The sequence below is a fragment of the Ovis aries genome, chromosome 2, assembly GCF_016772045.2.
Source record: "Ovis aries strain OAR_USU_Benz2616 breed Rambouillet chromosome 2, ARS-UI_Ramb_v3.0, whole genome shotgun sequence".
Lineage (NCBI taxonomy): Eukaryota > Metazoa > Chordata > Mammalia > Artiodactyla > Bovidae > Ovis > Ovis aries.
Genome location: NC_056055.1, coordinates 145,053,508 through 145,080,669, shown reverse-complemented (window position 1 = coordinate 145,080,669; position 27,162 = coordinate 145,053,508). Strand labels below are relative to the sequence as shown.

At 38.3% G+C, this 27,162-nt stretch overlaps 1 protein-coding gene across 5 annotated transcripts in view; it reads right to left on the bottom strand.

Moving 5' to 3' along the window:
* The window catches only part of GRB14 (growth factor receptor bound protein 14), a 125,338-nt gene that overhangs the window by 24,746 nt on the left and 73,430 nt on the right, over positions 1-27,162 (bottom strand). For all 5 annotated transcript variants that reach the window (XM_004004651.6, XM_042243799.2, XM_042243800.2 and 2 more), the window contains 3 exons: positions 23,185-23,341; positions 4,004-4,125; positions 2,103-2,177 (listed from right to left, as the gene is read on the bottom strand). In XM_004004651.6, the coding sequence (XP_004004700.2) occupies positions 2,103-2,177; positions 4,004-4,125; positions 23,185-23,341 (354 nt within the window). The remainder of the gene's footprint in view (positions 1-2,102; positions 2,178-4,003; positions 4,126-23,184; positions 23,342-27,162) is intronic.

Sequence of the window (27,162 nt, the reverse complement as noted above, 5' to 3'; positions counted from 1 at the left end):
ACATTAAAGCAGTATAACTAAATCATAGGAGAATACGGGAAAGGAGGCAGAAGAACTCCAATCCACCACTCTCTCATAATCCAAATGCAAAGTATTAAGAGGCATGAGAGCGGGGGTCCTGGGGCACTATCTCCACTGCAATTCACTCTAACATTTCATGGGGTGTCTGTGAAAACCCACTAGCATATAAGTAGCTTTTGGAGAAATCTCGAGAGCAATCATATCTCTAAAATATTTTGAAGCAAAAAATGAAATACAACCTATTAAAAATAAAAAGCCCACAGAAAAGAAATCTGTGATCCTCAGTGTATTTACCAATATATTCAAATATTAATATATTCAAAGCAATATCTATGCTGGAACTATTAAAAGTTTTCTTCATTAAAGATGAGAGAACATTGAGTGGATTCGAGGATGCCTGCTGTTTAGATCAAACAGCGACCATTATAAAGACACTGCTTACCATTAACCTGTTAACAAGTATAGTATCAAACATAAAATACCTGAAATCTTTTATCGTACTGCAAATGTCTTGGGAAAATGGTCACCTAAAGCCATAGCTAGTTTGGAAGAAATGCCCAACAGATGCAAAACTAAGGAAATGTTAAATACTTAGTATTCTTAACTCAGCTATTTCATATTTCAATCAGTTATTTCCATCATAGACAGTATTTCATTGAATTGCTAAATATTTTATCACAAACAGGATTAAGGGCATTTATTATAAAAGTTAATAATAAATATCTGTTTGTAAAGGGTCTACAATTTACTGGAAATTTTGACTTTTTCAAACACTAACATAGTCTTTAAATATGTCATAGAACAAAAACTCTGCAAATTTCCTTTTGTGATACACTTAAAATCCTTTGACAGTTGTCCAAAACTGGAAAGAATAATATAGTGATGGGGTCTTTATTGACTTAGGGAACTCTTTATCTAGATTTTGTTTTTTCCTATTCTTTTCCAACTTTATCTCCATCAAAAATTAGTAATTTAAGACATAACATCCAAAATCTGGACATATATAAATATGGATCTGACTAAGTAGTCATTTCTCCAAAGAAGACATACAGATGGCACATGAAAAGGTACTCAGCATTGCTTATTATTAGAGAAATGTAAATCAAATCTACAATGAGGTATCACCTCACACTGGTCAGAATGGCCATCATTAAAAAGTATACAAATAATAAATGCTGGAGAGTGTGTGGAGAAAAGGGGACCCTCCTACACTGTTAGTAGGAATGCAAATTGGTACAGCCATTATGGAGAACATTATGAAGATTCCTTAAAAAACTAAAAATAGATCTAAAAATAGAACTAAAAACACGATCTTGTAAGCCCATTCTTAGGCTTATATCCAGAGAAAACCATAATTGGAAAAGATACATGCCTCCCAATGTTCATGGATGCACTATTTACAATAGCCAAGACATGGGAGCAACCTAAATGTCCACTGACAGATGAATGAATAAAGATGTGACATATTTACATAATGGAATATGGAATATTACTCAGCCATAAAAAGCATGAAATAATGCCATTTTAAGCAACATGAATGGACCTAGAGATTTTCATACTAAAAAGTGAAGTATGCCAGACAGAGAAAGATGAATGACATATAATATTGCTTATATGTATAATCCTAAAAAAGAAATAATATAAATGAACTTATATACAAAATAGAAACAGATCCACAGACATAGAAAACAAACTTATGGTTACCAAAGGGGAAGGCAGAGGATAAATTGAGAATTTGGAAACAACATATACATACTACTATATATAAAATAGGTAACTAATAAAGACCTATAGGGACCTATACTCAATATTTTGTAATAGCCTATAAAAAAATCTTTAAAAATAGATATATATGTATGCATAACTGAATCACTTTGTTGTACACCTGAAACTAACAGAACACTGTAAATCAATTATACTTCAATAAAAACAGAAAATTTTTAGTCTCATAAAAAAAGGGGGGGCATTGAAATGCAAGATGAGTATATCTACTTATAAAATTAGATAAATAAATAAATATGGACCTTACAGTTTCCCTCTATTATTTATTACTTACATATTTTATTGAAAATATATTTTACCTGCAAAATCTGTGTGGGGGATATTTCACCATTGGTTTCAGTTGCAAAAGACACCATATGCTCTGGAAAAAAATACTAACGAAAAGATACATGTTACATTCTCCCAAAAGCCATGCCAGAAAAGAGGAAACTATGACCAACAGAGTAATCTAAAGCAAAAGCTCTTAAATCAGCGTTTTGAAAACTCACCCAAAGCACTTTTTAAAATGCCAGTCCCTGACTGTAACCAATACACAGGTGCCTTAAAGAGAGGGTAGGAGCACCGCCCAAACATTAGGCAGACACTCTCAGTGGGTGCCGACACACGAAAACCCATGTGCCTCCGGTTACAAAACACTGCCCTCAGGCTGCTCGTGTGTGAGCGCCCATGCCTTGTCCCAGAGTCCTGCAGCCACTCTAGCAGGCACTGAAGGACTATTTTATAAACTCAAGTAGTAAATAGAAGTAAAGTATCTACCTAAGGTCACAGCCACAGTATAAAGGAAACAGGACTTGACTAGAGGGTCAGGTTGCTAAAAGCACGGTTTTTTCCACCTACTGTTTTCCCAAACCTATTTAATCATAAAATTCACCCAGAAAAGCTGTTTAAAATAGGAATTCCCAGGCCTCAATCCTGGAGTGTCTGATTCAGTAGGTCAGGGTAGATCTGGATCCTGTATTTTTAATAAGCACTATCCCCTCCCCCAGGAAACTTTTATGATCAGGCAAGTTTGGAAAATTATATGCCACTATAGTTCCTCTAGGACAGGGTTTTTGAACAGTAGCTCTATTAACATTGTCTAATAACACTGTGCTGGGGGGACTGTTCTGTACATTGCAGTATGCTTAGAGCATCCCTGGCCTCCACCACTAGCAGCCCCGCTTCTCAGTATGACAACCAAAAAGGTCTTCAGACATTATTATCAATCACTCTCAGTTGAGAACCACTACTCTAAGTCTACAAAATGAATCTATAGCCTTGTTCAAATAAAAAAAAAAATAGATAAACCAAAAATGAGCACTAAATCATATGTCTTTAATGATGACTTTTAAATTTCTTGCTTTTAATAAAGATTCACAACAAGAAAACAGTTTCCTTTTAAATTCTATTTAATTTTTATTGGGACTCTAATTTTATTCGTCAAAGATCATCCCATTATGTTTCTATTAATAGGTTCAAATAAAGAGAATGTAAGAGGCCTTTCTGGGTTTGAAAATATTCTATTATGGTGTGTATCATATATTTTTCATTAAGTACATCATTTCAATCCAATTATCCAAAACTTAATGTAAAAATATGCTACTGCTGCAAAGACAAAAACAATTTAAAATAATGAGCCCAGAGGCTATTCTGACTTCTCTAGATCACTAGTCTTCATTAGTATGTGACATACATTTATTTTCTTTTAAAAAGAACTATAATGAAAGTAGTATTTACTAGATAATGGGCTGGTATTTATCTCATTTCTTCTTAGCTCAGTAATTATTGCACTGAAAACAAAATAATTTGGAACAGCAAGATGCTTGTCAATCTAAACTTCTGGTTAAGTTTCAACACTCCCAACAAACATCAATCTGTTTTTCCTTTAAAATTTATCTTAATATCCTAAGTTCTGCAAAAAGACTTAAACCATAGTATCTTGGAACCCGCTTGGGAGATATCTAATAATTCATTCCCCAAATCAAATGTAGTTTTATTTTTCTTAAAAGGCAAGAAAAAAAAGCAATAGTTCCCCAAAACTACATATATGAACTTCTGTGAGCATGTCGACTATAAGTTTAAACAGCTAGAATTCTTACCTACAATTTACCAAGTACAGAATTGTACTTTATCTATAGTGTACTTTTTCCTCACATAAAATAAAATAAAATGTAACTAAACTCATTTATTTTCTATAACTATTAATTGGGATTTCACTTACCATTGGGTTTTTAAAGAATTCATATTTGGCATAATTTTTCCTAAAGTATAGCTTATTTTCTTCTTCCATTCCCCAGTTAGATAGCACTTCAATCACCAGCTCGTGGTCTTCTATTGTTCTTTCTGTAAAGAATGTTCCAGTGAGCATGTCAACAAATGGATGGATGGATGGATGGATGAATACACAGAAAGATGGACAGGTAGGTAAACAAATATATATATGGACATATATATCCATACAAATATATAAAATATATTATGCATGTATCTTTATTAAACATAGCCAATTTAAACTCAATTCTGAAATAGCCAGAATGATAAAATTTTCATCAATTTTGAATTTGCAATGTTGATTTTACACCAAAGCAGTTTGCAACCCAAAGAGAAAAATGACATAAAATATCACAATGCACTTTTCACTAATTCTCAATCTCCTTTTACTGCTATGTAAATTATAAGCTTGTAATAAGCCTGCATTAAGAATATGAGAGATATTATTTTTCTCTAACTCATCATGGTGCCAAAAATTAAAATATTTGCCTCAAGGTTGAATGATTCATCCCATTAAGAGATGAGAAACTTTGACAGGTTCAGTATGCATTTAAGAATCATAATCTGGATAGCTGAGAAAAATTAAAATAAATGCTTTAAAAAAGAAACTTTTAATGCAAGGACATACACTTTTTAAGAAACTTAATTTTTTGTGGTACTTTTGATTTTCAAAACTAATGTTCAGGCAGTTTGTATTAACAAAGAAGATAATCAGGCAGGGTGGGAAGGCACTTAGGAGGAAAGGAACTTAAATGAAAAAAGCAATGGCATCTTTAAAGAGGTGAACGCGACATGCAAAATTTCTGTTTTAAAAAGAAACTGATGTTCACAGTGGCACTAGTCATAATAGCCCCAAACTGGAAACTATCTAAATGCCTATCAATGTGAGAATGAAGAAGTAAATTGTGTAAAGGACACAGTGGAATATACACTACAGAGCACACACACAGTTGTATGGATGAATTCCACAACATAATAGTAAATGAAAGAAGTCAGACACAAAGAGTAATATTCTACTTTTATAAGTTTGACACAAATACAATAGATCTACGGTGTTAGAAATCAAGGCGACGGGTACAGTGCATGAGTGTGCAGGGGTGTGAGGGAACCACTGGGTGAAGGAGATATTCTGTTTCTTAATTTGGGTGTTAGATACTCAGGTACATATAACACAACATCTGAGAATCCATCAAGTTGTCTATATTTGTTCTCTTCTGGTAAGGTGTGTCACACTTCAACAAAAGGGTAAAAAAAAAGTGACTATGAAATTATTAATGCAAAATGGAGAAGAGTCAAATAAGAAATACAGAAATCCTCGATTTTTTTTTTAGGTGCTTCATGGACCTTTTTGAAAAGAATCTCTCAGAAATTCAACATTCAGCAATAATCTATGACCTACAACACCCAAACCCTTGAAAGTAATGTCATACTTAAACAGAAGCTTATGCAACTGAAAGGAAGTTCTTGTAAGAGCACTCAATGCATATGGATGAGTTGGAGCTAAGTGTGTATCAGTACTCTGGGTTCTGTGCCTAACTTTGATCGTTCTTTCTCTGTTTCATTGGCTAGCTCTGGTAGCTCCTACTCTCCTAAGATGCAGTCCTTGGCTCGGACTCTTTTCTTTCCCTGCTGTCAACTAGTTCACTCTCCCTCCTCTTCAGCTATCAAGTCTGTCTGTCAAGTTCCTTGAATTGAAATCTCCGCCCGCAGTTGCTTTCACTGGCACTTCAATCCCAACTATAGACTTTCCACCACTTCAAACATAGTCTGTCTAAGACCAAAGTTCCGAAGGGTAGTTCCTCAAAATATTACACAATTCCAGCAATTCCACTTCTGAGTACATGACCAAAGGAAGTGAAAATAAGGAGTGAAACTGGTACTTGTATATCAGTGTTCATTGTAACATCATTCACAGTAGCCAGAAAGTAAAAACATCCACACGCCCATCAATAAACAAAGGGGATAAACAAAGCGTAGCAAAGACATACAGTGGAATATTTAGCCTTAAAAAGAATGAAATCCCTACAACATGGATGAACCTTTTTTTTTTAATTTAAATTTTATTTTACTTATTCGTTTAATATATATTTTGAGCACTAAAAAAATGCAAGGTAATGTTTTAAACATAGAAGTATAAAGATAGATAACAAGGAGTCTTTACCATGAAGGAAATTCTAAGGAGACTGGACATTGTAAAAATTAATCAACAGAAATCTCAATTCAAATAGAATGAGGAAACCAGAAGGGGGAGCACTCCTGAGCTCACAAAGGGAAAAAAAGACTGCCTGGCAAGAGCTCAGCCACTGAGAGACTGCAGATCTCAGCCAATGAAAAACCACTATACTTAGAACTTTGTTTTCTGTTTGTTTGTTTCTTTTTTAAGTTTAAATTTATTTATTTTAATTGGAGGCTAATTACTTTACAATATTGTATTGGTTTTGCCAAACATCAACATGAATCCACCACGGGTGTACACGTGTTCCCCATCCTGATGAACCTTAAAGATATTATGCTATATAAAATAAGACAGACACAAAAGAATAGACACTATATGATTCCATTTACATGCGGTACCTAGAATAGACAAATTCATAGAGACAGAAAGTATAATGGTGGTTGCCAAGGATCAGGGTCAGCGAGGAATGAGGAGTTATTGTTGAATGGGTTCGGGGTTTCATTATGGGAAGACAAAATGTTCTAGAGATGGACAGGGATGCTGACTGCACAACAATATAAATGTATATAATTCCAGTGAACAGTAAAATGGATAAAACGATCAATTTTATGTTACACATGTTTTCCCAAAAGTTGCTGAAAAAATTAAAAAACTAAAAGTATCTTCCTTTTTCTCTCTCAAAGTGCTTTTTGTTAAATTCTGCTAGGTCTCTTACAACTCCACGTCCTCTCCAATATCTTCCACTGCTGTTACCCCAGACATTCCTCCAAGTTTCTCACACAACCAACAACTCCTCACCCCCATTATTACTATTCCAATTTAGACCTTAGCCTTTTCCTAACTAATCTCCAAACTGCTGTTTTCTCATTCTTCCAATACAACCTGGACCTTTCTATCATAGGAAACCTCATAATACATTTGCATCAACGTGACCACTGCTCAAAAACTCATCTACTTCCTACTTGTTACGAGACAAATCCATATAATCTGGCACTTTTCGCTTGTTCATTCATCTATCCATTCAACAAATATTTATTGAAGGCCTACCATGTGTCAGACATGCATCTTGGAGCTTGGAATTTTCTAGTCAACAAGACAGTAAGTAAGAAATCATTGCCTTATGGGGCTCCTATTCTAATGTGAAGACATGAAAAAAAAAATCTAATGTAAATCTTAAATGGTGGCAATAAACAGTATAGAGAAAAATGGATTGGGGAAGAGGGAGAGAGGAGGGAACAGGGGAAAGAAATTCATTTTCTAAAGCTTGTCAAGGGACTTCCCTGGTGGTACAGTGGTTAAGAACCCACCTGCCAATGCAGGGCACATGGGTTTGATTCCTGATCCAGCACGATTCCACATGCCACTGAGCATCTAAGCCAGTACCCCTCAACTACCTAGCCTATGTGCCTAGAGCCCGGCTTCTCAACAAGAAAAGCCACTGCAATGAGAAGCCTGTGCCCTGCAACTAGCAAGTAGCCTCCACTCGCTGCAATTAGAGAAAGTCCATGCAGCAACAAAGACCCAGCACAGCCAGAAATAAATAACTAAAAAAAAATGTTTAATAATAAAGATTACCAAGGAAGGCCTTGTTGAGAAGGTAATGTTTAAACAAAAATCCAAAGGAAAAAGAAGGCATGAGCCAAGCAGCTATTGAAAGGAAGAACTAGAAGAGACCCCTTGAGGCAAAAACCAAGGCTGGCATGTTTGAAGAAGGGCAAGGAGGCTAAGGTAGCTAAAGCTGAGTGAGCAAAGGGGAGGGGAGTACCAGGAGGAGAGCTCAGGGAAGTAAAGGTGATGAGCTGGGGCAACTGGAGAAAGCCATGCAGGTCAGAATAAGGATCTGGCTTTTCCTGAGTTAGATGAGAAGTCATTTTGAACAGGAATACTACAAGCTGACCCCTGTTTTCACCGGATGACACTAGATGCTGAGTGGAGAACTGATTTCACAAGGCTTAAGGGTAGAAGCCGGAAGCCCATCTAGGAGAACACTGCAATTAACAAGGGGAGAGATGATGCGGCTTGGATGAGGGTGGAGCAGTAAGAAAACATGTAAGAAGCAAGCAGGATCTGGACGTGTTCTGAAGGCAGAGCCAATAGGATCTGCTGACAAACTGGATGTGGAGTGAAAGAGAGGGGCCAGTTAAGGAAGACACCAAGATTCTTCGCTTAAGCATTTAGAAGGACGGCCTCCATCAAAGAGCTAGGAAGCCTGTAAGAGAAGCAGTTTGAGGGGAGATCCAGCAGTTACTCAAATATCGAGTGAGAAGTTGCACCTCTACTGGTATTAAGCAAGAGGTCTGCCTATTTGTTTTATCAACCTGTGTTTAATTGTACTCATCACCTATTGTTACTATTAAGAAAACAGCACAAGAACTGCCCCGAAGATAAACTATGCAGAGAGGAAAAATGACAAAGGTGCACTTTCTTTACTTTTGACCTTCAAATTAGACTTTATCAATCTTTGACAAATATGATCACTGGGAGAATAATGGGCTTCCTTGATAGCTCAGTTGGTTAAGAATCCACCTGCAATGCAGGAGACCCCAGTTTGACTCCTGGGTCAGGAAGATCCCCTGGAGAAGGGATAGGCTACCCACTTCAGTATTCTGAGGCTTTCCTTAGAGTTCAGCTGGTAAAGAATCTGCCCACAATGTGGGAGACCTGGGTTCGATCCCTGGGTTGGGAAGATCCCCTGAAGAAGGGAAAGGCTACCCACTCCAGTATTCTGGCCTGGAGAAGTCCATGGACTGTATAGTCCATGGAGTCACAAAGAGTTGGACCTGACTGAGTGACTTTTATTTTCACTTTCAGGGAGAATAATGGCCAGCCAATCCTCCACTGCCCCATGCAGGGATGCACCCTCTGTCATCTGGGAAATTATCTTGGATTAAGGGGTTAGTGGAGGAAAGGGTAGAGTGGAGACTGAGAGGGAGATGGAGAGTAAGTGGATGGCTTAGGTCCCAGCGACCCCATACTCTGCCCTTCCTAGAACTAGGACCCTTTCATGGTGAGGAGTGGATGGTGATAAAACCCCATGTAAGTTTACTGGTGGTGTGTGGTTCAAACCAGAGAGAGCCTTGGGAAGCTTAGAGCCTCAAGTACAAGTCCTGCATCTAACATGGCAGAAAAGCAATTAGCTAAGTGCAACCTTGAGGAAGATGAGTCCATAAGATTTAAGAATGAGAAAAGAACACTGCAGAATCAAGTCCCGCAGAAGGAGTGGGAAAGGGCTAAGAGAAGACCATGAACTTAGTGGGCTTTATAGTACAGGCAATAAGCTTGAGAGTAACAAGCGTTTCTAGACCATGAAGAGAAAAGTTGGATAGCAGTTAGGTAAATACCCTTCCTGGGACTTAAATGCCCCACCAGAGTATTTGAAGAGTGAAAGTAGGTCTTTCAACTAAGAGGATCTTAAACCTGTATGTAACTTATGTATATAACCTGAACTGATTATTTACCACAAAAAGACTAAGAATAATCCATAAAGCAAACCAATAACAAAAGATTAAACTGTCATTAAGAGGTCAAGAGACTCATTCAGAAATTAATTCAAGCTATAGAAATAAAGCAAGTTACATCTCTTCATGTATAAACCTGATAAAACAGCTGTATTTAATTATTATATAATTTATTCTGCAGGAAGTTGAATAAAGACTTCAGGTCTTGATCTCTGGAACCTGTAAACATTATGCTATATGGCAAAGGATTTGCAGATATCATTGACTGAAAGATCCTGAGAAAAGTATCCAAGACTATACAAGTGGGCCTTAAATCCAAACACAAGTATCCTTTTTTTTTTTATTTTTTATTTTTTTAAATTTTAAAATCTTTAATTCTTACATGCATTCCCAAACATGAACCCCCCTCCCACCTCCCTCCCCATAACATCTTTCTGGGTCATCCCCATGCACCAGCCCCAAGCATGCTGCATCCTGCGTCAGACATAGACTGGCGATTCAATTCACATGATAGTATACATGTTAGAATGTCATCACAAGTATCCTTTTAAGAGAGAGACAGAAGGAGATCTGACAGAGAAAGAAGAGGAAAGGACAAAGTGACCACAGAGGCACAGACTCAAGTGATGTGATGTGACCACAAGCCAAACAATCGTGGTAGCTCCCAGAAGCTGAAAGAGGCAAGGAACAGCCTCCCCATAAAGCCTCTGGGAAGTGTGTGGCCCTGCCAACACCTTGATTTCAGCCTAGCAAAATTAATTTAAGACTTCTTATCTCTAGAACCTTTAAAGATTACATTTTTATTAGTTTAAGCCACCATCAAAGACAGAGGATGAGATGGCTGAATGGCATCACTGACTCAATAGACATGAGTTTGAGCAAGCTCCGGGAGATGGTGAAGAACAGGGAAGCCTGGCATGCTATACTCCATGGGATCGCGAAGTGTTGGGCACAACTGAGCGACTGAACAAGAACAAAGCCACCATGAATTTGTTACAGCAGCCTTAGGAAACTAAGAGGACAATCTATAAGGCCAAACTCTATTTCCATTTTACGGATAAGGAGTCTCCTGTTTAGAATAACAAGGGTCTCAGGATTTGAACAGCAGCCACATATCTGACCTCGAGTCTCTCCTCCTTCCTCTGCACAGCACTGTCTTGGCCTTTACTACAGTTCCCACTGGAAGGGCATCCCCTGTTTATAGCCTACTTGTTCTTTCTATATCAGCTCAAATCTCTCTTATGTTCTGGCAGTTCTCAGGACTCCATTGCCTCAAATTCTTTTATTTTCATATGTGTTCAATGACTATTTACTAATTAACTGAAAACAAACAATCACAGTTTGGGTATAAGGGAAATAATTTAATAGGTAATATTTCAATTATCAATCTTAACCTCACATAAAAGTAAATTATTTGAATTTGGGTTCTCTTCAAAAAAGAAAATAACAAAAAAGAGTGGAAAAACCAAGCTGCATTTGAACAGCTATGACAAACATGTCACATACACACACAAACTAGTGTAATATGGGTAGTCACCAAAAAAGCAACAGTCTAGCTGGGGTTTTGTTGGTTACACACATATGAAGCCCAACATACCAATCCAGAGTGGAAAACTAAGGGATATACTATTTGCAGAAAAGTTCATAGAGTGATAATACCAAATGCCAATTACTAGCATCAGGAAAATAGCCTGGTAATTTTAAGCAGAAAAAAATGTCTTCAAATCAAGTGGGCAAAAACTAGAGTATGTGGGAAAGCAAAAACATACTTCTGGTACTATTCTATTGAAAATTCAGAAAACATATGAAAAGCAAACAAAGGCCAGAGTATCAAATGCAGCCACAGGTTTTTACCTCTTATACTCTTCTGGTAATGGAAACAAAACTTACTTATTATAGAACCTTTTTTAAATGATATTAAATAATTTGCTTACATTTATACATCACAGTCCCCATTTAGATGTGCCATTATATATACCATCTCCCAAACAATGCTCATTATGTTAAAGGACGAATGCTATAATAACCCAAAGAACCCTAAAAGGTCTAAGTGATTATCAGCTAATCACATCTTACAGAAAATTTGTATTTTTTAAAAATGCAGAAATCAAACTAATTACAGATCTTAATAGGGAGAAGTTCAAGAGGATACAAGATGCCTAGATGGATTACTTTGAGAGGAAAAGAAAAACACTTAAAGGGGAGGTGAAAAGTGGCCGAAGACCAGCTTTGTTTTGCCAAAGCCTATTCATAAAGTAAGACATCATCACCAACACCCAAGAAAGGGAAAACAAAAGGCTTGTCTAGATGGCTTCCAATAAACTTTCTATTGACTCTTCTTCTGTAGTCCCATTACAAAGCCAAGCAGACTTTAACCAACTGAGCAATCCTAGTAAATAACTTATATTGTTTAAATAGCAAAAGAGATGTATTAATTCTATCTTTAGAGGCTCTTTGCTGTAAATGTTTGAAAACACAATATTATGAGCTATCATCCAGGAGGAACTCAGATACTTGTTGAGTTATCATTTGAGAAATGACTCCAGGTAAAATCCACATAAATTCAATGTGATTTTTTTAAAAACCTCACTTTTAAAACTTCATAAATTCATCTACAATATTATATTAAGATATATTATTACAACTTCACAGGGACTTCCCTGGGGGCCCAGTGTCAGGACTCCATGCTTCCACTGCAGAGGCCATGGGTTTCATCCCCGGTCAGGAAGCAGCAGGCTGCAACCGGCGCTGTATGGCAGAAAAAAAAAAAAAATGCCACAAAACCTTCACAGACACAAGTCAATTTAAAACACTTTCTGAAGAATTTTTCAGGCATTGTAAAATGAATTTGTTATAATGAGAAAATTCTACTCTTATGTAGGTAGAAAAATAGGAGAGAAGCCATCTTAAGTCACTTCAAACAGCAACCAAAAGGAGGGAAAAAAAGCCCCCGGAAAGAATGAAAAAAAAAAGCTGTCTTAAAAACAAAAGCTTCATATCACTAAGTTTTATTTTTGCTTCTGATAAATCAGTGATGTCTTATGGTAACAGACTGAAATATTACTGAATAGTGATAACTACACATAATTCTGTTTTCTACTTAATTTTCAGAAAATTTTTCTTTAAAAAAAACAGGGAAGAAAGAAGTTCCTTCTGAAACTGTTTATTTAACTTCAAAGTCTTTTTAAAAAACCTCAATCCTCCCAGAATGGAAAGTGTTCACCTGTGACCTTCTGCCTGGACTTCTTCGCTGAATCTACTGAAAGTACGGCATGAGGATCAAATAGAAACCGAAGTCCCTACTCTTCTCATCACTAGATAAGAGAAGAAACAAAAGTGGCTTTTAGCGCTAATTCACCAGAAAACAATTCTTGGTATACCTTTGTTACAGGAAACTCCAGGAGACAAAAGGTCCTTGTACTTCTCTGTGCCAGCAAGAAACTACATACATTTTGTCAATCTTATTTTCAGATAAAAATGAACAGCATCTGAGCAAGCAAAACAGTAACTGCAGAAGCAAACAATAAAGCAAGGCTCAATTTTTAAAAGGTTCCTTAACCTAAGAAAACTACCTAATACCAATAAGATCCCCTAGAAAATTGTCACTGCCAGATTCAGCTTCCCAAGAGCAATAATAGGAAAATCTTGATGCTCAAGTCGATGAGTATTAAGGGTCTTGCAGATCATTCCTCAACAAAGCATAACAGCCCTCATATTAAGTCAGATTCAATGATCACAACTTGTATTATTCATAGAAAGTCTTATTTTTCCCCAAAAAGTCTGCATATATATTATCTCAAGCTGACTGCAAATACTTTAAGAGTTTAGAAACAACTTCCACAAATTCTAAGTTATCCAATGCATCCTTTAAGGATGCAGAGTAAATTTCCACCTGGGCATGGCATGGCATGTGATTCCTCCAGCTCCTGTTTCAAATCTCTTCCTTCTATGCACTTTGTAATCTGTCCTTTGAACTGCTTGTTTAGTGCAGCTTAATTCAAAAGCCATTTATTTGTTTTAGACTCTAGGTTACAAAGATGCACATATACACAATTCCAAAATTCATGGAATTATAGATTAGATTTCATAATACAATCCCTATTAAGACAGCTGCAGAAAATGTTACAGCAGCATAGAAGATTGGTACTTGATCCAACTTGAAACTTCAGGAAGTTGTCTCAATCAAGTCTTTAAAAAAAATCTCTTAACAAGTTTTAAAAATTGTGGGTTTTTTTTCCAGATTACTAAAATAATGTATTTCCGTTACAGAAAATTTGAAAACAGACAACTCACAATCACAATCTATCTTTAAAACTGTCAATTAGGAATAAGAAATTAACATTACATTATATTCCCTTCTTGTCTTTTTCTTTGGGACAATGAGAGTTTACATGTATAGATTTTTCACATTTAGAAAACAATGTATATATAGATTTACAGACATATATGCAACATTTCCTAAATGACACGAAAAATACACACTTTATTCAAATCACCGTTACAGTCTCACATTTGTTCATACTAGTCTTCAATGGAAAAACTGCAAAAACATGATTAAAGGCTACATAACATCATATTCTATAAATGTACTATAATTTATAACATCTCTCTATTATTACAGCATTAGGCTTTTTTTTTCATTAATTGATACTGTAAATAATCCTGCTTGAAACAGCCTTAAATCTGTTTCTTATCCAAATTTGCTTGCCCCCTGCACCCACCTATCTGGTACTTGTGGGAACAGAATTCACCTCTATCACTCCTAATCAGTTTTCATTCCAATCCCAAAGAAAGGCAATGCCAAAGAATGCTCAAACTACCACACAATTGCACTCATCTCACACGCTAGCAAAGTAATGATCAAAATTCTCCAAGCCAGGCTTCAACAGTACGTGAATTATGAATTTCCACATATTCAAGCTGGATTTAGAAAAGGCAGAGGAACCAGAGATCAAATTGCCAACACCTGCTGGATCACTGAAAAAGCAAGAGAGTTCCAGAAAAACATCTGCTTTTGCTTTATTGACTATGCCAAAGCCTTGCTTGTGTGTATCATAAAAAAACTGTGGAAAATTCTCAAAGAGATGGGAATACCAGACCACTTGACCTGCCTCCTGAGAAATCTGTATGCAGGTCAAGAAGCAACAGTTAGAACTGGACATGGAACAACAGACTGGTTCCAAATCAGGAAAGGAGTATGTCAAGGCTTTATACTGTCATCCTGCTTATTTAACATACATGCAGAGTACATCATACTAAATGCCGGGCTGGATGAAGCACAAACTGGAATCAAGATTGCCTGGAGAAATAACAATAACCTCAGGTACGCAGAAGATACCACCCTTATGGCAGAAAGCGAAGAAGAACTAACAAAAGTGAAAGAGAGTGGAAAAGTTGGCTTAAAACTCAACATTCAGAAAACTAAGATCATAGCATCTGGTCCCATCACTTCATGGCAAACAGGTGGGGAAACAATGGAAACAGTGACAGACTTTATTTTCTAGGGCTCCAAAATCACTGCAGATGGTGACTGCAGATATGACTTGCTCCTTGGAAGAAAAACTATGACCAACCTAGACAGCATATTAAAAAGCAGAGACATGACTTTACCAACAAAGGTTCATCTAGTCAAAGCTATGGTTTTTCCAGTAATCATGCATGAATGTGAGAGTTGGATTTTGAAGAAAGCTGAGCATCAAAGAATTGATGCTTTTGAACTGTGGTGTTGGAGAAGACTCTTGAGAGTCCCTTGGACTTCAAGGAGATCCAACCAGTCCATCCTAAAGGAGATCAGTCCTCAATATTCACTGGAAGGACTGATGCTGAAGCTGAAACTCTAAAACTTTGGCCACCTGATGTGAAGATTCACTGGAAAAGACCTTGGTGTTGGGAAAGATTGAAGGCGGTAGGAGAAGGGACATCAGAGGATGAGATGGTTGGATGGCATCACCGATGTGATGGACATGAGTTTGGGTAGGCTCTAGGAGCTGGTGATGGACAGGGAGGCCTGGCATGCTGCAGTCCATGGGGTCGCAAAGAGTCAAACACAACTGAGCGACTGAACTGACTGACTCCTAGCGCTTCCTGCATCACTCTGTTTTGGGGGCTGTGGGAGGTCTGTAATTTATTAAAAGATGTATGAGAAAAACTGGTGCCAGCAAGTATGCTGGTTGTCTCAAAAGAGCTTCTGAGCGGCCAAAGTCTGCACCTAGGCATATGGGAGAGGCAGGTGTGTGTCCCTACCTGCTGTCAAATGGAAAGGGCGACTCCACTTCATAAGGCAGAGTGTGGGATGCCTCCAACTGCTTTTCCATCTTTCTTCTCCCTGGACTATGGCACCAGGTTAGCTGTCAGTCAGCCTGGACAGCTGAGGGGTTTCATCTTTGTTTTTATAGGAATTTTTAGCAAGCGGCTAGCAGTTACCATTTGAAAGTGCCAGTCACTCAGTCGGCTCTTTGCGACCCCATGGACTGTAGCCTGCCAGGTTCCTCCGTCCTTGGGATCTCCCAGGCAAGAATACTGGAGTGGGTTGCAGTATCCTTCTCCAGGGAATCTTCCCACCCAGGGTTGGAACCCCCCATCTCTTGCCTCTCCCGCATTGGCAGGCGGGTTCTTTACCACTAGCACTATGGGAGAGTTATTATACAGTTATACTTTATTGTCAATTTTAACTACCATTCCAAGTAAGCCTTGGAAGATGCATAGCAGTTAGCCAGGTAGAGATGGGTGAGAAAGGACTTCCTGAGAATCTTAACAGCATGAGTAAGGAGACCAAGGAGTAGAAATGCAGGCGACTACAGGCAGTTGTCTAGTGTATAGACTCAGAGGAGAGGAAAAGACACAAGGCTGGAGACAGGAAGGGTAGTCAGGTCGCACATACTACAAGCCCTGCAAAGGACCTTGGGCCCAAACACAAGGTGAATCATGCCTGCGCTCAGATGGATAACTCTGGTATGATCAGAGGCAAGAGGAAGGACCAGCTGTAAGAAGAAAGGAATTCCTGAGAAGAGAGGTGATGAGACTTGAACCCAGGCTATTAGAACACTGAAAAGGAAAAATCAGCTGGACCACAAGAGGCGGATTTGGTTAGGAGCACTCTCTGCTGCTTTAACATTCCATCTGTCTCAGTGTGCTACCAGAACCATGCTGCCTTAACCCTCGGGTCAGGGTCTTAGGAGAGACGCATGCACACGTGTCCTAAAAGCTTTACATTTATTTCTGCTGGTGATGAGGGTGGTCACAACTCTGATGGCTGATGGGTTCCAAACAGCACAGAAAGTACAAATACACATTAATATCAGTGTCAAACATCCACACGTGTGCTTCTTTTGCAAAAAAAAAAAAAAAAAAAAATGGAGTGGCTTCAAAGCAGGCTTTTGGGAAGGGCTCCCTCCCCACTGCTGTGTACTGCTTCAGTCTTAAACAGACCTCGTGGGTAGAGCTGCACACATGAAAGTGGTCTCATTAAAAGTCTCCAGTCATTCATTTTGCTTATGAAAGCCACTCTACAGTGATATTCAGAACAGAAATCTCAGCTTTGCCCAGCAATGACTCTAAAATACAATTAATGCCACTTCCCGAGGAGTCTATCGCTATGCGCTTGAGGTATTGTGTTAATTGCTGCTGCTTCATACCAGGAATCAGAATGGGAGCAAAGCAAACATGGATCCTATTAAGTTCCAGAAGACTTAAAACTGAAGTTTCTTTTTCCCCCACCCTCCTCTTATACAATGATTCTAAAAGCAGGGGACGCCATCTGGGGAACTGCAGTGACATCCAGTGGCTGTGAAGTAAAACACACCAGTTACAAAATGGTTTGTTTTATAATTAGAGAAGGGGGAGTATTTGTTGATTTCCTGATATTTGAAATCCAACGTCAATAAAGCTGTGCGTACATCTAGAAACTCATAATAACACAACCCCAAATCAGGCAAATCAGGGATCTGTAACAAAAGCAGGATGCTGGGCTGCCCTCCATGATTTACTCTGCCTGGGAAAATTCTCGGCAGTATATATTAATAGTTATGGACAGAGGTAATGAAATAATGATACTGCAGTCAAAGCTCCAAATGTCATATCACCATTCAAGACATGTATAAATTCAAGAACAAGTCATTTCCAAAACGGTCCCCTTGCTCAGCCAAAATAAATAACTGGCTCTGCAATAAAGTGGACCAGGCTGGATCAGTTAGATTCCAGTAATTTCAGTACTACCTGGCTGAAGGGTTATATGAAAATGTTCTTGAGGTTTCAAAATTTCAATCTGTATTTATAGCATGTATGAGAGACGGAGATGGAGAGTGAGAGAGAGAAACCAATTACAGATTCCCAAAAAAATTTGCCTGATCTAATGGGGTGAAGAAAAAACAAACTTGCTTCCATGGAAAACATATACGCTTGAGAATCTGACAGGTATATAGATTTGTGCAAGGTTTAACTCTAGGTCAGGTATTTTATCACCGATTCTTTGTATTCTTATATGTAAAATGGAGATGATATTAATGTACCTTGCAGGGTTGCTATGAAGCTAAATACTGAGTGTCTATCAAGATGAAAGTGAAGCCTCTAAGTAGGGGCCCTGCACACACAAGATGCCCATTGATAGTAGCTATCACACATATACATTCATATTAAAATAAAAAGAAGTCTTCTTTGCCACACCAACCGTCACTCTGAAAACAGACTTTGGATTCAACGCGTGCATGTGTGCTCCATCGCTTCAGTCATCTCCAGCTTTTTGTGATCCTCTGGACTGTTGTCCGCTAGGCTCCTCTGTCCTTAGGATTTCCCAGGCAACAATACCGAAGTAGGTTGCCATGCCCTCCTCAGGGGATCTTCCCAACCCAGGGACTGAACCCACATCTCCTGTATCTCCAGCATTGCGGGCAGATTATTTACTGCTGACCCACCAGAGAAGTCCTTTGGATTCGATAACCCTACCATATTTTTAATGTCACGTGCTCCTCCTCCTGACCTCAGTAATCTGCGGTGTGCTTAAATGGATCAGAAACAACAACAGTAGCACATCTATTAACAATATAACATGTCTCTGAAACTTTCCTAAGCTTATCTGGGACATTAAAGTCAACTGGAGTGCAGAAAACTCCCAGCTGTCATGATCTCATAAGTCAAAATGTTTTTGCCTACAAGGTTTCAGGATCTCACAAACACTAAGCCTCATATGTGTGCAGACCATGACGTGAAGATGGTATAATGTGACATGCATCACTAGCAGAAATGAGAGATGGGCAAGGACCAAGCCAGGAAACCACAGATAATTTGATGTAAATGCAAAATGGATTTGCTTAGCCTCCAAATGGTTAAAACTTGCATTTGGGTCTTCTCAGTAGTAGACTTTAAGTCAGATCCTACCACTTTCTGACGCAAAAACCTCCAGTTACTTTTTGCCTTACTCACTGTAAAAGTTCAGTCCCCTCCATGGCCTGAGGGCCCCACAGAAGCTCCATGCAGTCCCTTTCCACCACCTTCCCGACTCCCTAAGTGCCCACCTCTCGGCTGCTTCCTGAACACAAGCAGGTTGCCAAGTCCAGGCCTTCCCTGTTTATGTTCCCTTCTTCCTGAACAATCTTCTTCCATTTAAGTGAAAGAGCTGCCCCTATCTGCTTCAATCTCCACCCAAACATCACACTGTCAGGGACACCTTCCCTGATTTCCCTGCCAGCCCTAGACTCCCTACCCCATTCTCTGCCTTCATTTTCCCCCCAGTGCTAATCATTACTTAAGAGATTACACATTTTAATCATGTGTCTCTTGTCTTTCTCTTCCCATCAGAATGCAAGTTCATCGGGGCATTGCTTTTTGTCTATTGTGTTCCTACTGTACCCCCAGGATCCCTATACAAAACAGGCTTGTGCAAATCAGTCAATCGACATTTGTTAAGCTATTGGAAGAAAGCAATCAGGAAAGGCAGAGGGGGCAGAGGGAGTTCCTAGTTTTTGTGGAATCTGCGAAGTGAAAAAAAAAAAAGAAAATACTTAGGATTTTTTTTTTAATGTACACATATATATAGAAAGGTAGTTTACACAAGTGAACACACAGGCAAGAGATAATGTCAAAATAAAGAAACTAAAGAAACATTTCAGAGTTGTTAAATTGTGGATAGCATTGCTTACTTCTTGACATCTTTATTTCTAAGTTATTGGCAGTGAGCCTAATTATTTTTGTACTAAAAATATTTTTAAAAAATAATAGACTATCCCTTCACCTTTAGAATTCTATACATTGAAAACCCAGTATTTCTATCAGAGAGAGGTCAACAGTGTCCCCTGAACAATATGCAGAGCTCACTAGCTGGTCAGCAGTTTCGGCAAATGGTTTATCCTTTGATTCTTTAAGTCAACAGGACGCAAAGATTTACAGTTCAATATATGAGTGCCTCACTCTATTCACAAAGGACATTGTCATCTGTACAGCATATTTAAGGGGGAAACACTCCATCCTACTTGTTTTCATTTTAACATGCAAATAGTAAAAATGTTGCTTAATACCACTCTTAGGCTGAAAAGATATTGCAAGAGTATTTATAAGCTACATACTCACAAATACAATTCAAAAACACACTGGTTTTACTCTTCATGCTGAGAAAGAATACAGCACCATAAAAGTTGTTTTTGTCACACTGTTAGATAAAGAGGTGGAAGAAATAAAAAGGAAAAAACTGTTCCTCAGGAGTTTATTCGGATAGTCATTAACTATTATCATCTAACATCTCAGTGTATCCTTACAGAAATAAAGCAGTAGATTTTTTTTAAAGGAAGAGAAGGTGGTAAATCTAATACACATTAGTAATTCAATAGCATTAATGTCTGCAATTTTTCTACTGTATAAAGATATTATCTGAGTAAAAGCAAAGAGGATAAAAAAAAAAAGAACACAATAAAGCTTTGGAACTCAATTTCTTTCTCATAAGCTTCGGCCTAATGCTTGGTTAATGAAACCATGAAACAATATTCTCACATCTTTGATTTTATTTCAGCAGTTTCCAGAAAATACAGTAATGGAGAAATATATTTCTATTCAGTGCCTAAAAGTTTAAATTTAGTATGTAGCTCAAATTAATTCTCAATGTTCCATTTTAAGCTTCTACATTAAAAGACTTGCACAAATCTTTTTATTCCTCATATAACCTGCAGTGGTCTCCATGAACACTGGTGCTTGATTTACAGAGTAGATTTTATTACCGAACTTCAAGCTCTTTGTTAGGGATAAATCATAGAGACTGTAACTGCAAAAGATGTTTAATGATTTTTAAAGTCTCTCAAAGAGAAAAAGTTAAGAGTATAAAACACTCTTATTAGATATTATATTAACTAAGAGCTACTTTGCTAAAAGCCATAAGTAAACAAAATAGTTAGGAATTATGGCACGTGCCTTTCTAGAGTCACCACCACATTCTAAGAGGTTAATGATCATAAATAGAAGTTAAATTAGTTACAAATGGCAAGGAAGAAAATATACATTGGGTTTTTTCTGGCCTATGAAAGTGAGACAGCAAGTCACATGGACCAGTATAGCATACCTGCAAGATTCGAGTTTTCCTGGCAGGTATAGGCTCAGTTGTGGAGATAGCTGACATGTTACGGCCCATTAACTCTCAAACAGAGGGTGGAAGAATGGGCTGGGGTTCAGAATCCCTGTGGGGACTATCCAAGCTTCTTTTCTGCAGGTTTCCCTCTGTCCTCTCCCAAGGTCTTGACACATCTTAGGACAGCAATCTTCAGACAGGAAGTACTACAGACACTTTCTGAATTATTTAGGGAATGCAAGGGACTTTAAATGAACCAATCACTTTCCAGAATTTTTTGAAGATGGATCCTCCTAGGAACCTAACTTTTCTGCCAACATCATCTCCATTGTACTTCATAAGACAAAGGCAAACTTCTCATCCAAACTGAACCTAGCTTTGGTACACTGCTCTCGGGCATAAACATGTTTCCTTTGTTCTATGTATCAAACAAAGGAAACATGTTTATAATACTAGTAGCTAGCTATGCAAGAAAGTGAACAACTCTCATAGCTAGGTATAAAACTCTCAGTTCCTTAAACAAATAGAAGGAACAAACTGTGCTGTCACTGACCGATTATTTAAAATAATTTTGATGATTTACTACTAAGTTGTTTGATATATAATGCAAAGGAGTTGGTGGTAGGCTAAATGATAGATACCCACATCTTAATCCCTGGAATCTTCAAACGTTACCTTAAACAATAAAAAACAAAAACAAAACAAAAGTTTGCACATATAATTGATTTAAGGATCTTGAAGGAAAGAGATTACCCTGGGTTATGCTGCATAAACCCTAAATGCTACTGTTCTTATAAGACAGCGACAGTGCGCCTGAGAGTGCACATGGAAAGAGAGAACACGGTGTGACTGTGGAGACAGAGAGCAGAGCGATGCAGCCGTAAGCCAGGCCATGCCAGCAGCCGCAAGAAGCCAGACGAGACGAGAGATGAAGCCTCTTCGTGAACCTCCAGAAGAAGTTCATCCCTGAAGATACCTTGAATCCAACCCACTGATTCTGATTTCAGACTTCTGGCCTCCAGAATGGTAAGGGAATAAACTTCGGTTGTTTTAAGCCACCAAGTTTATGCTAATTTGTCACAGTAGCCAAGGGAAACTAATATAAAACTCTAAGAATCAAATGGCACTGTCCTAACAAACTCCTTCCTTTCTCATCTACCTATTGTGGGAATATCTGTAAAAATAAGAAAAGGGAGACAAAACTGTTGTTGAATTCTGTCCCATTCTAGCAGGAAAATGGAAATAGTTTATGAGTTTTTAAAAGGTTTGAGAGGAAAAGCCTCTACAAGTTCACAATACAGAGATGCATTTCCAACTGAAAATAAGACTATTTTTTATGTTTATGACTTTCAAATGTGAAGGAATTATTTATTTCTTTAAGAAAAATTTAGGGTATACACTCGCATAAAGTGAAACACCACTGTGGGTATTTCCCATGGCTGTGCTATAATTAATGCAAAGTGTAGCCCACATTACAGCATATTTTACTAACCTCTCAAAAATTTTCTTTGTGCTGCTGCTGCTACTGCTAAGTCGCTTCAGTCATCTGACTCTGTGTGACCCCATAGATGGCAGCCCACCAGGCTCCCCCATCCCTGGGATTCTCCAGGCAAGAACACTAAAAATTATTATGCAATGTATCTTTCCATCAACTTAGACTCTATGGTTTAGCTCCCAAATTTCCATAGATCATTATGGAAACAATGAGAGGTGGTAAATTTGTAATACTTCTATCTTAATTTCTATTCTTATTTTTTATTCTTATTCTTATTATTTCTATTCTAGTGCTACTTCATTTTTCTCTCAATCATCACCAACAAAAATCAAAAACAAAGAAAAGGATGATTCATAACTGTCCTCTGTCTTTCCACAAGTGAAGCAAACCTTTGCCATATGATCAAAATTATAAAGGACAGAAAAGCAATGATATGACCATGATTTTGTGTCCTTACCTAGACCTACATGAGGCAGGTGCTCAAAAAGGGTCCAGCTGTGGTCATCAATGTAATGATTCTTCAGGATCAACAGCTGGCAAACATCTCGGGCAGTTATGTCACTGGGTACCTCTAAAGCTCTGCTGGTTTCATCTTCACTGTATACTTTAATTACCTGTGTATGTAGAAAAAAAAAAAAAGAGCTAGAATAGTCTGTTTAAAATATCATTCTAATAAGTCATTGAACTTATTGGTTGAGTTAATTACAAATTCCTCATACAGTCTATTTTACATCTAATTTTCTTATATATGGAGGAAATGGTGCCCATCCAAGACTTGTTTATAACATGTCAAAGTCACTCTGTCTGACCACTTCCAATCTGTTAAGTGTGTAAACTTCAGGCCATTCAATGATCGTTCAATGTCATTTTCCACTACTTTGATCTACTAAAATGCTATTCACCTCTTATCAACATTTAAAATTGTCCATTCCATATTTTAATCTGTAAATAATTTAAGTAACACAGGTGATTTATTCTCAGATATACACAAGTTGTAACAGCAGCAAAGATTTCTCTATTTCAGCTTATAGGAACTTTGGCAAAGACTGGCTAGAAGCTCACAAAATCCTTTTTTCCTTTTCTTCCTTGCAAGTAGTTGTGTCCACAGGATTGAGATTTGGTCAATAGGATGTAAGTACATGCAATGTGACACTTCCAGGCCTAATCCCTACAGCTGTCCCACATACTGTCCCCCATTCTCTTACACCACCTGCTCACTGAATGGAGATGATGACAAAGTCCTAAAGAGGAGAGCAGAGCTATGGAACAGAAGGAGGCTTTGTCTCTAAATGACCACATAAAAGGTGCTCAACTAGTAATGCCTGCAAGGAACTTTGACAAGAACAAGAAATTAACTTTTACTGCTAACTTATTGTGATTTTGTATTTATCTATTACAGCAGTTTATGTCACCCCCAAAACATACAGAATCAGAGAAAGTTTCATGTACAGCACTCCCTTCAACATTTACCAAGTTGTGCTATGTGCTAGAATTTCCACTATTAACTATCGTATGTCATATATAAATTAAATTATTGATGATGAACTAAATACCTATGAAAATAGTATAGTAAGATCAATGCACACAAATGTCCGGAAGTTATAAGAAAATTCAATATAAGAAACATTCTTGTTATAAAAATGTTGACATTTAAACATTTTTAGCAATTTAAATAAATGAAAATTAAAATGATATATCAATTCTCTCCTATTGATTATTTTTCTAATTACATAAAATGACTGGAATGAAATAGTTACTCTTTTACAATGACAGTGTTATAAATTGGTAAAACTATTTTTTACATCTATTGGAAAGTCTCAAAGCATTAGAGAGGCTATTTCTTTAACTTAGTAATTTCACTTAGGCAAACTATCTCAGTAAGTCTGTCCTAAATGTGGTGAAAATAGCTGTAGATATGTCCTGCAAAGCATTATGTATGTTCTATCAACCTAAATATTCCACAATAAAAGAGGTAAACAATAGTACTTTCACAAAATGGAATATTATAAGGTACTTAAAAATGTTATTCAAGAAAATGACATAAGAACTTTAAAAAAAATTCTTAAAATAAAATAAGGACACTAAAGTATAATTTATGCACAGTCTTATTGGCTGGATTGGCTACAGGCACTGACTCCTCATTGAACTGCATTCCAATTGGCTTTTAGAGAACCACTGCCTAGGGAGGCAGTGCCATCAGTCTCTGTGATGCTGGCAGCTCTCCCTTCTGCTCAGAGACAGAGTAGGGGAGCTGCTGAAACTTGCTCGTCACAGTTGACTGTTAAACATTCAGGAACTTGGCCAGCCAGGCATCCTGAAATCAGCCATGGTGGGAGAATGTATACTCAAGAATACGGCAAATGCCACAAATAGGTCTTTTTTAAAGAAAAATTTTTTTAGAGCCGGTTTACCACTGCATGATTGCCTCAGCTCCACAGAGAATATATTATCTAGATGGATCAATCAACGCCCAGAGTTTCCCTGGCAACAATGACTATTTCAGAGATGGGGACATGACCTAATCAGAGCTGATCAGGGCCAATCTGGACATCATAAAGTGGGTATTCTTTTCCACTGGGCAGGGGTAGGTGTGGCTGCTACGGTTCACAAAGAGAAAGACTGTGGAAAAAATAGGGTCCCACATGGAATAAATCACACCAAGAGATGAAAAGAGTCCTGAGAATAACCCTGCGCCCTTGGACCAAGGAACTTTTGAAGTTTTGTGTTTTAATCATATGTGTGCTATGAGGATGTACACTTCTAGTGGTAATATCCATCTACTTATGCCCCTTGTTCTAGCCATAGACCTTCTCTAACTCCTCCATACTGCTAGAGGAATAAACTTTCTAATAGCCGATCATATCAGGTCATTCAGGGGCTCTTCACTGTCCTAACCCAAGCAGTTCATTGTGCAAAGTCCCCATGCAAAGTGCACATCCTCTGCTAAGTGTTCTAATATAAGGCTCGCTTCCTAGGTGGTTCACTGGTAAAGAATACACCTGTCAATGCAGAAGACATAGGAAACGTGAGCTCAGTTCCTTGATCAGGAAGATCTCCTGGAGAAGGAAATGGCAACCCACTCCAAAAATCCCATGGACAGAGGAGCCTAGAGGGCTACAGTCCATGGGGTCACAAAGAGTTGAACACAACTGAGTGACTGGGCATGCCCATGTATATCAGTGAAAGAGTTGGCTGTTGCCCTCAGAGAGCTGAAGCACAGTGGGGAAAGCAGTATCCAAAACAAAATAATAACCAGAAAGTAGGACATAAAAATGCAGTATGTTACTCAGTCATCAAATGGGAATTAGGAGAAACCCAAAAGACATCCCTGGGAAAGTGATATTCAGGCGAAGACCTGAAGAAGGAGTGGGCAGTAACTAGGCAAAAAGAGAGTCAGAGCATTTCAGGATAAGAGAAGTGAAGTCATACAAAGCCCCCGGGACAAGAAGAAACTTGGCAGGTCCAACGATTAAGAGAATCAGGGGTGGCAACAGTAGCAAACAGAGAGGACAGTCCTAAGGAAACAAGTCGTAAACACGATGGTCGTAAGAGGGCTGTAAGACCCTAAGTTCAGAACTGACTTAAGAATCACTGAGCTTACAGGTGGTAAACAAACTTGTGGACATGGATAAATCAGACAAGGGAGAAAAGGAAGAAGCATGAGGGAAAAAAAGAATCTAGGTCTGAACCCTGAGAAATTCCAGTATGTAATGGTGAGTTAGGTAGGCTGCAGTCCATGGGGTCGCTAGGAGTCAGAGAGGACTGAGCGGCTTCACTTTCACTTTTCACTTTCACACATTGGAGAAGGAAATGGCAACCCACTCCAGTGTTCTTGCCTGGAGAATCCCAGGGACGGGGGAGCCTGGTGGGCTGCCGTCTATGGGGTTGCACAGAGTCGGACACGACTGAAGCGACTTAGCAGCAGCAGAGTCAAGAAAAGTCTGAAAGATGAAGTGAAATAGAGAACCAGGGAAGTGGGGCCCCAGGGAATAAAGCCCAAACTCTAGCACACACACAGCCTGCATGTGCGTGCTTGGTTGTTCAGTCACGTCTGACTCTGCAACCCCATAGACTGCAGCCCGCCAAGCTCCTCTATCCATGAATTCTCCAGGAAAGAATATTAGAGTGGGTTGCCATTTCCTTCTCCAGGGGATCTTCCCGACCCAGGGATCAAATCCGCATCTCTTGCACTGGCAGGCAGATTCTTTACCACTGAGCCACCTGGGAAGCCCCTCATAGCATGCGTACCCCCAGCAAATCAGCCTATGGAACAGGTCACTCTGACCTTAGACAAATATGATATATATTTGCTACTTCTTCTATTTGTTCATGAGGTATCCTCTACTTGAAATCTTTGCTCCAACCACCAACAACATGCTTTATTTGGCTAATTCCTATTTATCATTTGGCTACAATGTCCATAGCACTTCCTCCA